The 14,403-nt window shown below is 39.9% G+C and overlaps 1 protein-coding gene across 1 annotated transcript; it reads right to left on the bottom strand.

Moving 5' to 3' along the window:
• Window positions 1-5,900: 5,900 nt before the first annotated feature.
• Window positions 5,901-8,056, bottom strand: LOC115137643 (transmembrane protein 199-like). Its single transcript, XM_029673967.2, has 6 exons — window positions 7,497-8,056; window positions 7,343-7,416; window positions 7,157-7,246; window positions 6,976-7,018; window positions 6,753-6,865; window positions 5,901-6,503 (listed from the first exon to the last, which is right to left on the bottom strand). The coding sequence occupies exons 1-6, from the start codon at window positions 7,678-7,680 to the stop codon at window positions 6,408-6,410; spliced, it is 600 nt and encodes a 199-aa protein (XP_029529827.1). The 5' UTR covers window positions 7,681-8,056; the 3' UTR covers window positions 5,901-6,407.
• Between the last annotated feature and the right edge of the window lie 6,347 nt (window positions 8,057-14,403).

The following is a 14,403-nucleotide window of genomic DNA, read 5'->3' as shown; positions in this document are numbered from 1 at the left end:
CTCCAGTGTACATTTGGCCTTCTCCTTCTGAAAGGGTCTGTTGGAAAGCAGACTGAACCAGGTTTTCCTAGAGGATTTTGCCTGTGCTTAGCTCTATTCTGTTTATTTTTATCCTAAAAAACTCCCTAGTCCTTGCCGATGATAAGTATACCCATAACATGATGAAGCCACCATCATGCTTCAAAATATGAAGAGTGGAACTCAGTGATGTGTTGTTGTGTTGGATTTGCCCCAAACATAACACTTTGTATTCAGGACATAAAGTACATTTCTTTGCTGTATTTTTTGCTGTTTTACTTTAGTGCCTTATTGCAAACAAATGCATATTTTGGAATATTTGTATTATGTACTGACTTCCTTCTTTGCACTCTTTTGTTGTGCTCCCGAGTGGTGCAGCAGTCTGGGGCACTGCATCTCAGTGCTAGAGGTGTCACTACAGACACCCTGGTTCGAGTCCCGGCTGTTGATCCGTCATCAGTTTTCTCCTATCACAGCCATTAAACCCTGTAACTGTTTTAAAGTCACCATTGGCCTCATGGTGAAATCCCTGAGCAGTTTCCTTCCTCTCTGTCAACTGAGTTAGGGAGGATGCCTGTATCTTTGTAGTGACTGAGTCAATTGATACCCCATCGAAAGTGTAATTGATAACTTCACCATGCTCAAACAGATGTCTGCTTTTTTCTCTCTCATTTTTTTTCATCTACCAATAGGTACCCTTCTTTTCGAGGCATTGGAAAACCTCCCTGGTCTTTGTGAAATGCACTGCTCAACTGAGGGACCTTACAGCTAATTGCATGTGTGGGGTACAGAGATGAGTTAGTCATTCAAAAAATCATTATAAACACTATTATTGCACACAGAGTGAGTCTATGCAACTTATCGTGAATTGTTAAGCATATTTTTACTCCTGAACTTATTTAGGCTTGCCATAACAAAGGGGTTAAATACTTATTGACTCAAGACATTTTAGCTTTTGTACAAATGTCAAAAAAATATAATTACACTTTGACTTTATGGAATATTGTGTGTAGGTCAATGATACATCTCAATTTAATCCATTTTAAATTTAGGCTGTAACACAACAAAATGTGGAGAAGGTCAAGGGGTGTGAATATTTTCGGAAGGCACTGTACTTGTGTTTTGTGACCAATTGTAACATTTTGTTTCTTTTTTTATTTTGTTGTTAAATGTGTGGATCTTGTATCTTTCATTAGCTTGTGAATAATTGCAATATGTATGTTTACTTCATCCAAGGAGTAATACATTGATTTAATTTCACCATGGTACTGATTGATTAGAAGTTTAATATGACATTGTTAACCTTTGTATGGTGTTCGGGTCTGTGGGACCCATGTTCAGTGTTTACTAAAAGAAAAATTATACAATTAATCATTTTTCCAACTTGACACTCATTGGCCTTGGCTCATTTTCTGTGAAGAACTTGTAAAATAACACATTTTCATTGAGTGCATGCTGTGCACCCCCCTACACACAGTGGTGGAAAAAAGTACTCAATTGTCATACTTGAGTAAAAGTAAAGATACCTTAATAGAAAAGGACTCAAGTAAAAGTGAAAGTCACCCAGTAAAATACTACTTGAGTAAAAGTCTAAAAGTATTTGGTTTTAAATATACTTAATTATCAAAAGTAAATGGAATTGCTAAAATGTACTTAAGTATCAAAAATAGATTACAAATCATTTAAACTTCCTTATATTAAGCAAACCAGACGACACAGTTTAATTGTTTTATTTTATTGACGGATAGCCAGGGGCACACTCCAACACTCAGACACAGTTTACAAACGAAGCGTTTGTGTTTCGTGAGTCCACCAGATCAGAGGAACAAGGGATGACCAGGGATGTTCTCTTGATAAGTGTGTGAATTGGACCATTTTCCTGTCAACAAGTAACGAGTACTTTTGGGTGTCAGGGAAAATGTATGGAGTAAAAAGTACATTATTTTCTTTAGGAATGTAGTGAAGTAAAAATAAAAGTTTCCATAAATATAAATAGTAAAGTAACTTACAGATACCCCAAAAAACTACTTAAGTAGTATTTTAACTTAAGTACTTTACACCACTGCCTACACATTTCTATTACATATGTGGTGTTCGGGTCCACTGGACTTGAGGGTAATAAAAATGTGGGAAAGTGTGTGTGTAGGTGAAAACAAGAAAAAATGAAACAAAAAGGTTTGCTGTGTGCCTTCACTCTGTCTTCCTCCTCCCTGGGCCTGCTGTTTCAACATAGCACCAAGAACCTGTCTGTCACCCTGCCTGTCTGCCTGTCTCCTGCTTTTCTTGCACTCTTTACCTTTTGTAGTGTGTGAAGCTACAAAATGTCTTGCGGGAACCTGCACAATGTTATTACAATACATTGTAAAAAATGCACTATTTTACCACACCCTACCCCAGCCAGGTGCAAATTAGGGGAGGGACACAACAACAAATAACTTTGCATGTGTGGCTCCTTACCACAATCAATCAGTATGGCAAAAATAATCTTTGCTCAGAGGGCCTTGAATATCATTTTTGTAGAGAGAGAAGCTAGTGTGGAATGAGCGTCTTCCACTTTTGAAGATGAAGAATTTTCAGAATATGAGGATCATGTCTCTGTCAATTCGAAGTCTGACAGTGAGTTGGAAGAAGAGGTTGAAATTGACCCTCAGCCAGCCACAGGACCAGCCCGTCAGCAACCAGCTCATCTGCAGCCTGCAGGAGAAATATGCATGTCAAAAAATTGTGAAATTAAATTGTCTTCTTACCCAAGGAACGAGCCACCTCGCATGGCTGCCAATGTGATAAGGATGCAACCAGGGCCGACACGGATGGCGGTTGCTCATGTGCAGGACATAAAGTCTGCTTTTGAACTGCTCATTCCAGACATCATCCAGAAAATCATTCTGGACTGCTCTAATTTGGAGGGAATGCGTGTTTTTGGAGAGAGATTGAAGGAGATGAACCAAACTCATTTACATGCATACTTTGGGGTTCTTATCCTTGCTGGTGTTTTCAAATCCAATGGGGAATCCACAGAATCGATGTGGGATGCAGAAACTGGCAGAGAACTTTTCTGCGCAATAATAATGTCTCTGGAAAACTTCCACATTATCTCTAGGATTATCCACTTTGATAACCCGAGACACCAGACCAGCTCGGCGGCATTGAGACAAGCTAGCTACAATCAGGTCAGTGTGGGAAAGGTGAGTGGACTGCCTTCCCCTGTTTTACAACCCTGGACCCAACGTTACTGTTGATGAGCAGCTTAAGCCATTTAGGGGCCGCTGCCCCTTCAGACAGTACATACCGTCTAAAAATATGGAATCAAGATCTGGGCTGCCTGTGATGCTGCTTCATCATATGCATGGAACTTGCAAGTGTATACAGGGAAACCAGATGAAGGAGCCCCTGAGAGGAACCAAGGGACTCCGTGGCCACAACATCACATGTAATAACTTTTTTACTTCGCACAAGCTGGGACAGGAGCTCCTCAAGAGGAAGCTGACGATGGTATGAACAGTATGAAAAAACAAGCCAGAGCTCCCACCTCAGCTGTTGAATACATGTAACTGGCCTATCAATTCCTATAGGTTTGTGTTCACAGCCGACACATCCCTAGTGTCCTACATGCCAAAGACAGACAAACCTGTGGTACTCATGAGTACGCTGCATAGGGATGGGAGAATCTGTGGCCAGGAACATCAAAAAACAGAAATCATAATGAATTACAATGCCACAAAAAGAGGGGTGGACAACTTAGACAAGCTGGTGACTGGCTACAGCTGTAAAAGAAGAACCCTACGCTGGGCACTTGTGATATTCTTCAATATCTTAGCGTACAAAGCGTTTGTCATCTGGATGGTGTTGAACCCAGATTGGATAATTGTGATCTAGCAGAGGTAAATGTCAAATATTAACCACGTATGCTGTCTATGAGTCAACACCGAAGTATGAAATATTTTTGCATAAATTGTTATGGCTGTATTGTTTTAAAAAACCCGCAAACAGTCAGTTAAAACAGTCAAATAATACTACATGGTTACAGAGATGGGGTTATAGGATAGCCCTCTCATAGTATTGTTTTGTAGGGTCTTTGATGGGCAAGCAGCTTTCTGCTATGAGAACAAGAGGACAAATATGCATAACATAGTATAACGTTACATACAGTAGTTGTTGTCTGAGGTATTAGGTATTCTACCTGACATAGAATCAGCCTCGGCCGATTTGATTCAACGTTTCATGTTTCCGGGAGTATTATCTTTCAAAATATCCGGATTAAAATGATTCCTTGTGGCCAGATACCGCGACAGATATAATTATTTTCCAGATAAAAAATATTTTCCCCCATATATATGGGAAGGATAGAGGAAAAAAATGAATAATAAGAAATATATTAAAACTGAAGCTCAGGGTCTATCAGCTTACCAACTCTTTAATTCTAGCTGGGTTTAAGGTCTCCAGTGAAGTATTACATGTGAGTAATACAGTCAAGATGTGACAGGAGCACTATGACAGTTCAACCTGGCCTGCTGGACAGTGATCTCTGCATATCGTAATCATCTTTAATCCCAAATAATCTTTCAATAAACCCTTAATACTGGTGTCAAATCTCGGATCTTTCAGACACGTTTTTGTCTTGCAGATGCAATTACATCCTTTAATCTCTCAACTGATATGAAGGGACAGAACTAAAAGGAAATTGTCCAGAGATACAGTGTAGGTGGGGGAAGTCATAACACAAGCCAAATAGTCAGATATCGTATTAAAGTTGTTTTGAATCGTGAAAACAGATATGTGTTGTCATGGAAGGGATTTAAGTACTACACAGCTTCCAGGGTATCTGTAATTGGTTGTTTGCTTCTGTCCTGTAAAATCCATCTTGCCCTTTAATTCACCTCAAAACAAATGAATGCCGATCGGCAGTCGAAGACAATACTGTCTGCCACATCTGGCAGCAGGTAGCTAGCTGTATGCTAAAACAGGGTTTCCTAAGGTATCTTTACTTTTACTCAAGTATAACAAATTGGGTACCATCAAGTGCTATGATGAAACTGGCTCTTGAGCACCGCCACAGGAAAGGAGGACCCAGACTTACCTCTGCTGCAGAGGATAAATTCATTAGTTACCAGTCTCAGAAATTGCTGCCCAAATTAAGTAACAGACACAACGGTTCAGAAGAGACTGCATGAATCAGGCCTTCATGGTCAAATTGCACTTAGTGGGACTATCATGTTTTTCAACAGGACAATGACCCAACACACCTCCAGGTTGTGTAAGGGCTATTTGACCAAGAAGGAGAGTAATGGAGTGCTGCATCAGATGTTCTGGCCTCCACCCAATTGAGATGGTTTGGGATGAGTTGGACCAGAGTGAAGGAAAAGCAGCCAACAAGTGCTCAGCATGTGGGAACTCCTTCAAGACCGTTGGAAAAGCATTCCTCATGAAGCTGGTTGACAGAATGTCAAGAATGTACAAAGCTGTCATCAAGGCAAAGGGTGGCTACTTTGAAGAATTTAAAATATAGATTATGTTTCATGGAAACATGGCTCTCTCAGGATATGTTGTCAGAGTCGGTACAGCCACTGGGTTTCTTCTTGTGTCGCGCCAACAGAATACACATCTCTCTGGGAAGAAGGGCAGTGGGTATATGCTTCATGATTAACCATACAGGAACTCAAGTTTCTGTTCACCTTACCGACAATTCCTTATTCAAATGCCAACCATTTAGTTAACAATTTTTTGGTTACTACATGATTCCATGTGTAATTTCATAGTTGAGGTCTTCACTATTATTCTACAATGTAGAAAATAGTCAAAGTAAAGAAAAACCCTTGATTGAGTAGGTGTGTCCAAACATTTGACTGGTACTGTATATTTATATTGAATTAAACTGTACTCAGTTGAATTACCTGGGCGCTCATTTTATTGAATAGACAAACAATACCAACTATACAGACATACTGAAGGACCGTGAAAATACAGTATGAATAAGCTATTGCATGAGAAAAAAAATCCCTGTTCCATCTAAGTAGGAAATTATGAGACAAATGTTATGAAGGGGGCTAATTTAACAGGCCCTATAAAAACATCATGGATGTAAATAAATAGATAAATATCCCAACTTTGTTAGTCCACATTAGTAAATGAGTTGTGAAACATGGCGATAACTTCATCATAGAGCAGCGATGGTAAAACACAAACAACTTTAACATCTGGGTCACATTCAAGATCTTGACACTAATCCGTTTTCAATATGCGAACGACCTGGGACAATTCTTATCAATAGTTTTGTGGTCATGTCAACTTCCACTCAACCCCTTTGATTTCTGTTTTGAAGTCCACTGGTGGGTCAGATAAGGGATTGTTCTCCAGGAAAAGTATTTTGTTGATAAGAACACTGACTGGTGCTATGGTTCTCCTAGCTCTCCCTCCATGGTCCGTACCAGAACATACAGCTCTGCCAGGCCGACGACGGACGCAGCAATCACTGCAGATATCACCCTCTGAAACACACAAGCAAACATGTCAACAAAGATACTGATTCTTAAACAGGGTTAAAGGGTTTTGAAATGAAGCTTACTTCTTGATTACATTTTCAAACAATATTTTTGTCCATGTACAACACAATGCAGTACTAGCTTAACCCTTGCTTATCATGCAATCGAGGTTAAGTGACACGATTAATCTCGTCAGGCAATAGGGGTTTATACTTGCCCAGCTTGTAAGAGAGGGATTTTTGTATGGATTCTTACCGCCGCTGTCTCTGTGAAGAGGTATTGACTGCCGAGATAGGCGCAAGCGAACGTCGCCGCCACTGTCACTAGGAAGTTTAAGACCGTCACAACTGCAGCTTTGGCTGAGCGCACTAGACAGACCACACACACACACACAGGGAGGGTTGAGGTAAAGGTAGATGACGAGGATAGTAAGACACTTAGAGACAGATTGCATGCAAGCATTTGTAACCATAGCAACCTTCTCTCCCAAAGTCTGCCAGTGTCTCACGACGATTAATTTGCTGGGGGGGAAAGAGAAGTACTGGCATGAATCAACAACAACCCAAACATTAAACACTATCATGTATTTAAGCTGGCTGCCATATGTTACTCGAATACATACAGTAGGCTACATTTTGAGTGTGCACTGTGCAATTCACCTGAGTGTTTACATTCCGTGTGATCCTGTTGTATTCTTCATTGGCCAACTTGGCTTTGATTCGTTCCAGACGAGCCACAAGCATAGGGTTCTGTCACAAAGAGGGTGTACGACTTTAATGTTGTCCTCGTGATGGAGACAAAATGAGGGGACTTAAGGAATAACCATACATCGAGGTCTTACTTACTCTGGGGGGCATTTCAACCTTAGGCAGGTGCAATGAGCTGTCCTCCAACAACTCATGAAGGTAGAAAGGTTGACCTGAGAAGAAGGAAAAGCACACAGGCTAGTACTTAATTCATGAAATGCAAGATGTGTGTTGTATAACTGTTTATACATACCATTGTCTTGCAGACATTTATTAAGTTTTCTAGCAGTTCTGAAGGACAGAGTTGATGGTGGTTCCTGTTGAAGAATATCCTCCACTTCTTTCTGTAGCTCCGTTGGAACTGAAAACTCATCGTTCTCCAGCAAGTCTCTTACCCTCTCTCGAAATGTGTTTCCAATCACAAAAGACGACGCCATTCTCTTTAGATAACGTTAACTGTCAAACTGATGTAGCTAGCTACAATGAACTGTGCTGACAAGTGGCTGTATTAGCTAATTGTTATTCTCCCGTAGCTGGCTGAGCCGAGTTTGCCAGCTGATCTAGCTAGCTGCAAGCGGAGAAGGCTCTAGCTACAAGGATAGCAAGCAGCTAACGTCTTTAGCTAGTAAACCCACGACCAGGAGGAAACGTTGACAGTTTATACAGATTATCCATTGCCAATTCTTCACAAATTGATACATTTAGCATTCATCTCATCATCGTATCAACCACCCGTTTTAAGTTGTCCGACAATGATGACCGTTTCGTTAATTTTACTAGCTAGCAGTAACGACAACAGAAAGAGGAAGCAGCCAGAGTTGACTTTGAAGCATCTATGTTTACCTTGTGACAGGATCTGACGTAAGAGCTACTGCCACTCAAAAATAAATACCAAAAATACTAATAAATAAATAAATAAAAAATATCAAAAATACTGTACTTTCAAACATAGTTAATAATATAGTGTTTGTACACAATGGAAATCATTATCGTGTTGATTTTTGTACAAGTATCGTTTTCAAATATGGTTATTTCAATTGATTTATTTATATTTCTTTACCGCTTTGCATTGTGGCTAATGAAATGGGAAATAAAATAATGATGTAGCTAGTTCAATGACAATGCTTTGAAATGAATACATAATAATTACAGCCCCCAGGTAGTTTACATTTTTTTAAACATATTTTATGTTTATAAATCACTGTGTGTGTTATTTAAAAAAATATAACTAAAAAATATATTTTTCTTAATCTATTTCCCTGAGCTCAGTCCAACAGTGTGGGCACGGGATACAAATGTTAATATATTTGCATATACAGCCCTGATTAGCTGATAGAAGAATCTAGAGACCACCCCCTTACCACTTAAAAAAACAAAAAACAAAGGCACGTGGTGTGTGTGCTCCTTTGTTTTTTTCTTCAAAACAAAAGGTGTACATCACACATCTTAATTTGCTATATCATTGTTGTACTGTTTTTAATAGGTCACCAGAATGCCCTCCAGGACATATACAGCACCCGGTGTCACAGGAAGGCCCAGAAGATCATCAAGAAAGCTCAGCCACCCCAACCACAGCCTGTTCACCCCGCTACCATGTAGAAGCCGGAGACAGCACAGGTGCATTAAAACTGGAACCAACGAACTGATACACCCCTTGTATATCCAGGCCTTCAGACTGTTAAACAGTTATCAGTACTCTACCCTGCACCTTAGAGACTGCTGCCCTATGTACAATTGAAGTCGGAAGTTTATATACACCTTAGCCAAATACATTTAAACACAGTTTTTCACAATTCCTGACGTTTAATCAGAGTAAAAGTTCCCTGTCTTAGGTCAGATAGGATCACCACTTTATTTTAAGAATGTTAAATGTCAGAATAATGACATAATGATTTATTTCAGCTTTTATTTATTTCATCACATTCCCAGTGGGTCAGAAGTTTACATACACTCAATTAGTATTTGGTAGCATTGCCTTTAAATGGTTTAACTTGGGTCAAACATTTTGGGTAGCCTTCCACAAGTTTCCCACAATAAGTTGAGTGAATTTTGGCCCATTCCTCCTGACAGAGCTGGTGTAACTGAGTCAGGTTTGTAGGCCTCCTTGCTCACACACGCTTTTTCAGTTCTGCCCACAAATTTTCTATAGGATTGATGTCAAGGCTTTGTAATGGCCACTCCAATACCTTGACTTTGTTGTCCTTAAGCCATTTTGCCACAACTTTGGAAGTATGCTTGGGGTCATTGTCCATTTGGAAGACCTATTTGTGACCAAGCTTTAACAGATGTCTTGAGATGTTGCTTCAATATATCCACATAATTTTCCTGCCTCATAATGTCATCTATTTTGTGAAGTGCACCAGTCCCTACTGCAGCAAAGCACCCCCACAACATGATGCTGCCATCCCCGTGCTTCACGGTTGGGATGGTGTTCTTCGGCTTGCAAGCCTCCCACTTTTTCCTCCAAACATAAGGATGGTCATTATGGCAAAACAGTTCTATTTTTGTTTTATCAGACCAGAGGACATTTCTCCAAAAGGTATGATCTTTGTCCCCATGTGCAGTTGCAAACCGTAGTCTGGCTTTTTTATAGAGGTTTTGGAGCAGTGGTTTCTTCCTTGCTGAGTGGCCTTTCAGGTTATGTCGATATAGGACTCGTTTCACTATGGATAATAGATACTTTTGTACCTGTTTCCTCCAGCATCTTCACAAGGTCCTTTGCTGTTGTTCTTGGATTGATTTGTACTTTTCACACCAAAGTACGTTCATCTCGCCTACGGAGCTGTGAGGGGAACGGCACCTCAGTACCTCCAGGCTCTGATCAGGCCCTACACCCAAACAAGGGCACTGCGTTCATCCACCTCTGGCCTGCTCGCCTCCCTACCACTGAGGAAGTACAGTTCCCACGCAGCCCAGTCAAAACTGTTCGCTGCTCTGGCCCCCCAATGGTGGAACAAACTCCCTCACGACGCCAGGACAGCGGAGTCAATCACCACCTTCCGGAGACACCTGAAACCCCACCTCTTTCAGGAATACCTAGGATAGGATAAAGTAATCCTTCTCACCCCCCCCCCCCCCCTTAAAAGATTTAGATGCACTATTGTAAAGTGGCTGTTCCACTGGATGTCTTAAGGTGAACGCACCAATTTGTAAGTCGCTCTGGATAAGAGCGTCTGCTAAATGACTTAAATGTAAATGTAAATGTATCTCTCGGAGACAGAACGCGTCTCCTTCCTGAGCGGTATCACGGCTGCGTGGTCCCATGGTGTTTATACTTGTGTACTATTGTTTGTACAGATGAATGTAGTACCTTCAGGCGTTTGGAAATTGCTCCCAAGGATGAACCAGACTTGTTGAGGTCTACAATTATTTTTCTGAGGTCCTGGCTGATTTCTTTTGATTTTCCCATGATACCAAGCAAAGAGGCACTGAGTTAGAATGTAGGCCTTGAAATACATCCACAGGTACACCTCCAATTGACTCAAATGATGTCAATTAGCCTATCAGAAGCTTCTAAAGCCATTACATAATTTTCTGGAATTTTCCAAGCTGTTTAAAGGCAGTCAACTTCATGTATGTAAACTTCTGACCCACTGGAATTGTGATACAATTAATTATAAGTGAAATAATCTGTCTGTAAACAATTGTTGGAAATACGACTTGTGTCATGCACAAAGTAGATGTCCTAACCAACTTGCCAAATCTATAGTGGAGTGGTTGAAAAATGAGTTTTAATGACTCCAACCTAAGTGTATGTAAACTTCCGACAATTGTACATAGTCATTGAACACTGGTCACTTTAATAATGTTTACATACAGTTTTACCCACTTTACATGTATATACTGTATTCTTGTCATGGCTCATCCTATATAACTATTGCTGTACAGACATGTTCTATTTACCACTGACATACACACAGAAACTTCATAAAGTATTCAGACCCCTTGACTTTCTCCATATTTTGTTACGTTACAGCCTTATTCTAAAATGGATTCATTAAATACAAATTGTCAGCAATCTACACATAATAAATACCCCACAATGACAAAGTGAAAACAGGTATTTGACCTTATTTACTTAAGTATTCAGACCCTTTGCTATGAGACTGGAAATTGAGCTTAGATGCTTCCTGTTTCCATTGATCATCCTTGAGATGTTTCTACAACTTGATTTAACTAGGCAAGTCAGTTAAGAACTCATTTTTATTTACAATGACAGCCTACACCGGACGATGCTGGGTCAAATGTGCGCCACACTATAGGACTCCCAATCACGGCCGGTTGTGATACAACCTGGATTTGAACCAGGGTGTCGGTAGTGACACCTCTAGCACTGAGATCCAGTGCCTTTAACCTCTGTGCCACTCGGGAGCCCATTGGACAATGCAGTGGCCCAGCCAGAGCCTGAACCCGATCGAACATCTCTGGAGAGACATGAAAATAGCTGTGCAGCAACACTCCCCATCCAACCTGACAGAGCTTGAGAGGATCTGCAGAGAAGGATGAGATAAACTCCCCAAATACAGGTGTGATAAGCTTGTAGCATCATACCCAAGAATCAAGGCTGTAATCACTGCCAAATGTGTTTCAACAAAGTATTGAGTAAAGGGTCTGAATACTTATGTAAATGTGATATTTCAGTATTTTTATTTTTTATACATTTGAAAAAATATAACTTTTTGCCTTGTCATTATGGGGTATTGTGTGTAGATTGGTGAGGGGGAAAATGATTTAATCCATTTTAGAATAAAGCTGTAACCTAAAAAAATGTGGGGGAAAAAAATCTAAGGGTCTGAATACTTTCCGAAGACACTGTATATATTTATATCACGGATTGTGGTCCGGAAGCTAACTTCCTGGAATTCTATCCATTTTGCCATGGTGTTTTGTACTGCGTATTTGAAAACTGTATACTTAACATAGCTCATTCTATTATTTCTACTACTGTACATTGCGTTGATTTATTTGACCAGGTAAGATGACTGAGAACACATTCTCATGTACAGCAAGAACCTAGGGAATAGTTACAGGGGGATGAATGAGCCAATTGGATGCTGGGGATGATTAAGTGGGCATGATGGTATGAGGGCCAAATTGGGAATTTAGCCAGGACACCGGGGTTAACACCCCTAGAGTCCACGGAGAGACAGGATACCCGTTTAACCCCCCATCGGAAAGACGGGACTCTACACAGAGCAATGTACCCAATCCCTGCCCTGGGTCATTGGGATATTTTTTATTTTAGACCAGAGGAAAGAGGGCCTCTTACTGGCACTCCAACAGCATCTGGTATCCCATCCAGGGACTAACCCTGCAAAGTTACAGAGGCAAGCCAGCAGTGGGATGCAGGGTGGTACTTTCTAAGAATGTTATTTAAAAACATACATTCTGTCCTCAGACTGTTAAGAAAACTTTGGTTAAGTTCAGAGAACATTCTTAAAATGTTATTTAAAAACATATACATTCCATTCTCAGCATCAACAAAACGTTCTGTATCTTGTTAAGTGTTTTTTCGGGTGTGTTGGCCTCGCCCACTAAATGGCCACACCTGATCTTAATAAGTTCTAGTTCTCTTTGAAATTAGGTTTGTTTGGACAGACTAAAATGAACAGCTTTGTACGAGTAAAGAAACAAGGCATGCTAGCTCAATATTGGTGGTGCTGTGGACTAATTCCCAGTGGTGTAAAGCACTTAAGTAAAAATACTTTAAAGTACTACTTAAGTCATTTTGGGGGGTGGGGTATCTGTACTTTACTGTAGGTTCAAATCTCACTGATGCTGTCACAATAAAAAAGTGTTTGCATGATTCACACCTAAGGAAACTAATTTCCATGTTTTCTATATGTGCTTGGAATTCAAAAAAGTTCACCCAAAATAAGCTAATAATCAGTGTTATTGAAACATTCAGTGTAAGTTAAGAATTTATTCAAAAACTCCAAATAAACTCTCATTTCTGTTCTCATGCAAACACTTAATAAAACCTCCCAGGAAAACTTTAATAGAACCAGAGTAAAACATTTTCAGAACCTCTCTGCAACCTAAAAAATAAACATTACCAGAACAGGCGAAATGTTCACTTCCATTCTCAGAACATTTAAAAAACGTTAATATTTACCTGTCAGGAAACTCATGGCTTCGTTCCCAGAACTAAAGAGAAATTAAAAATGTACATTCCCACAACTTCCAAGGAATTGAAGGGATTAAACCAAGGCCTCATACCTTTTAAAGGGTTAATAAATTGTGTTATGATAAACTGAAAGGTATTCTCTTAGGAGAACCTCTGTGTGTGTGTTAACACAAGTTGAGTGATGTGCCCTGCAGACACTATCAGAAAGCAGAAACCGCCTACGCTCATACTCCTCCTGTCTGGGTCCCACTGTGACTGACTGAGGTTCTGAGAACACAAGGCCAAAGTCAGGCCTGATGGAGACCACCACCTGGCAGAAGATGCTTAGACTTACTTGCTTGTTGTGAAATGTCACCTTGATATGAACCTATACCTATATAAGCTGCAGGATGTCTTCGACACCTCGCAGAACCTGGGGAGAGCCATCATATACTATACTTTGTACCAGCAGTTGTATTACTAAAGAAGAATCGCAATACTTCAAAGAGTCTGTGTTTCCTTTCTACTACCAAATATATAACTTTGATAATTATATAGACCTGATCATCTGTTGAAGAAATTGACCAACATAATCAAATCTGCTAGCTGGGTATCTTGTCAAGTTATTGTTTTAGAACTAAAGCTCTGGAAGGTATAACTCGTTCACATTAAAGGGTATTTCTATTCTGATCCTTACAAAATAACACCTGTTTTAGTGACTGATGGCACTTTTCTAAAATTCTATGACATGTCCCATGATCAGAAACTTTCTTATCCAGATAGTATATTAAAACACATATCTGCACCAAAACAAATTACAGAAAGCATTGTGTCCTACATATGATAAGGACAGACATACACAAGAAATATAATATTAATTCAAAATAACTTTATTGAATGAACAAGGTTAGGGAAATATATTTTCATTCAAACCTGATAACAAAGTGCAAGTTAGAGCCTACATTACTATCATAACCGTAACATCCGACACAACCGCTTGCCCTCGCATTCAGGTGACAAACAAGCAAACCACATCTTATTCTCCTTTCTATCA

The sequence above is a fragment of the Oncorhynchus nerka genome, linkage group LG11 (genome assembly GCF_034236695.1).
Source record: "Oncorhynchus nerka isolate Pitt River linkage group LG11, Oner_Uvic_2.0, whole genome shotgun sequence".
Taxonomy (NCBI): domain Eukaryota; kingdom Metazoa; phylum Chordata; class Actinopteri; order Salmoniformes; family Salmonidae; genus Oncorhynchus; species Oncorhynchus nerka.
This window is presented reverse-complemented; position numbering and strand designations above follow the sequence as displayed.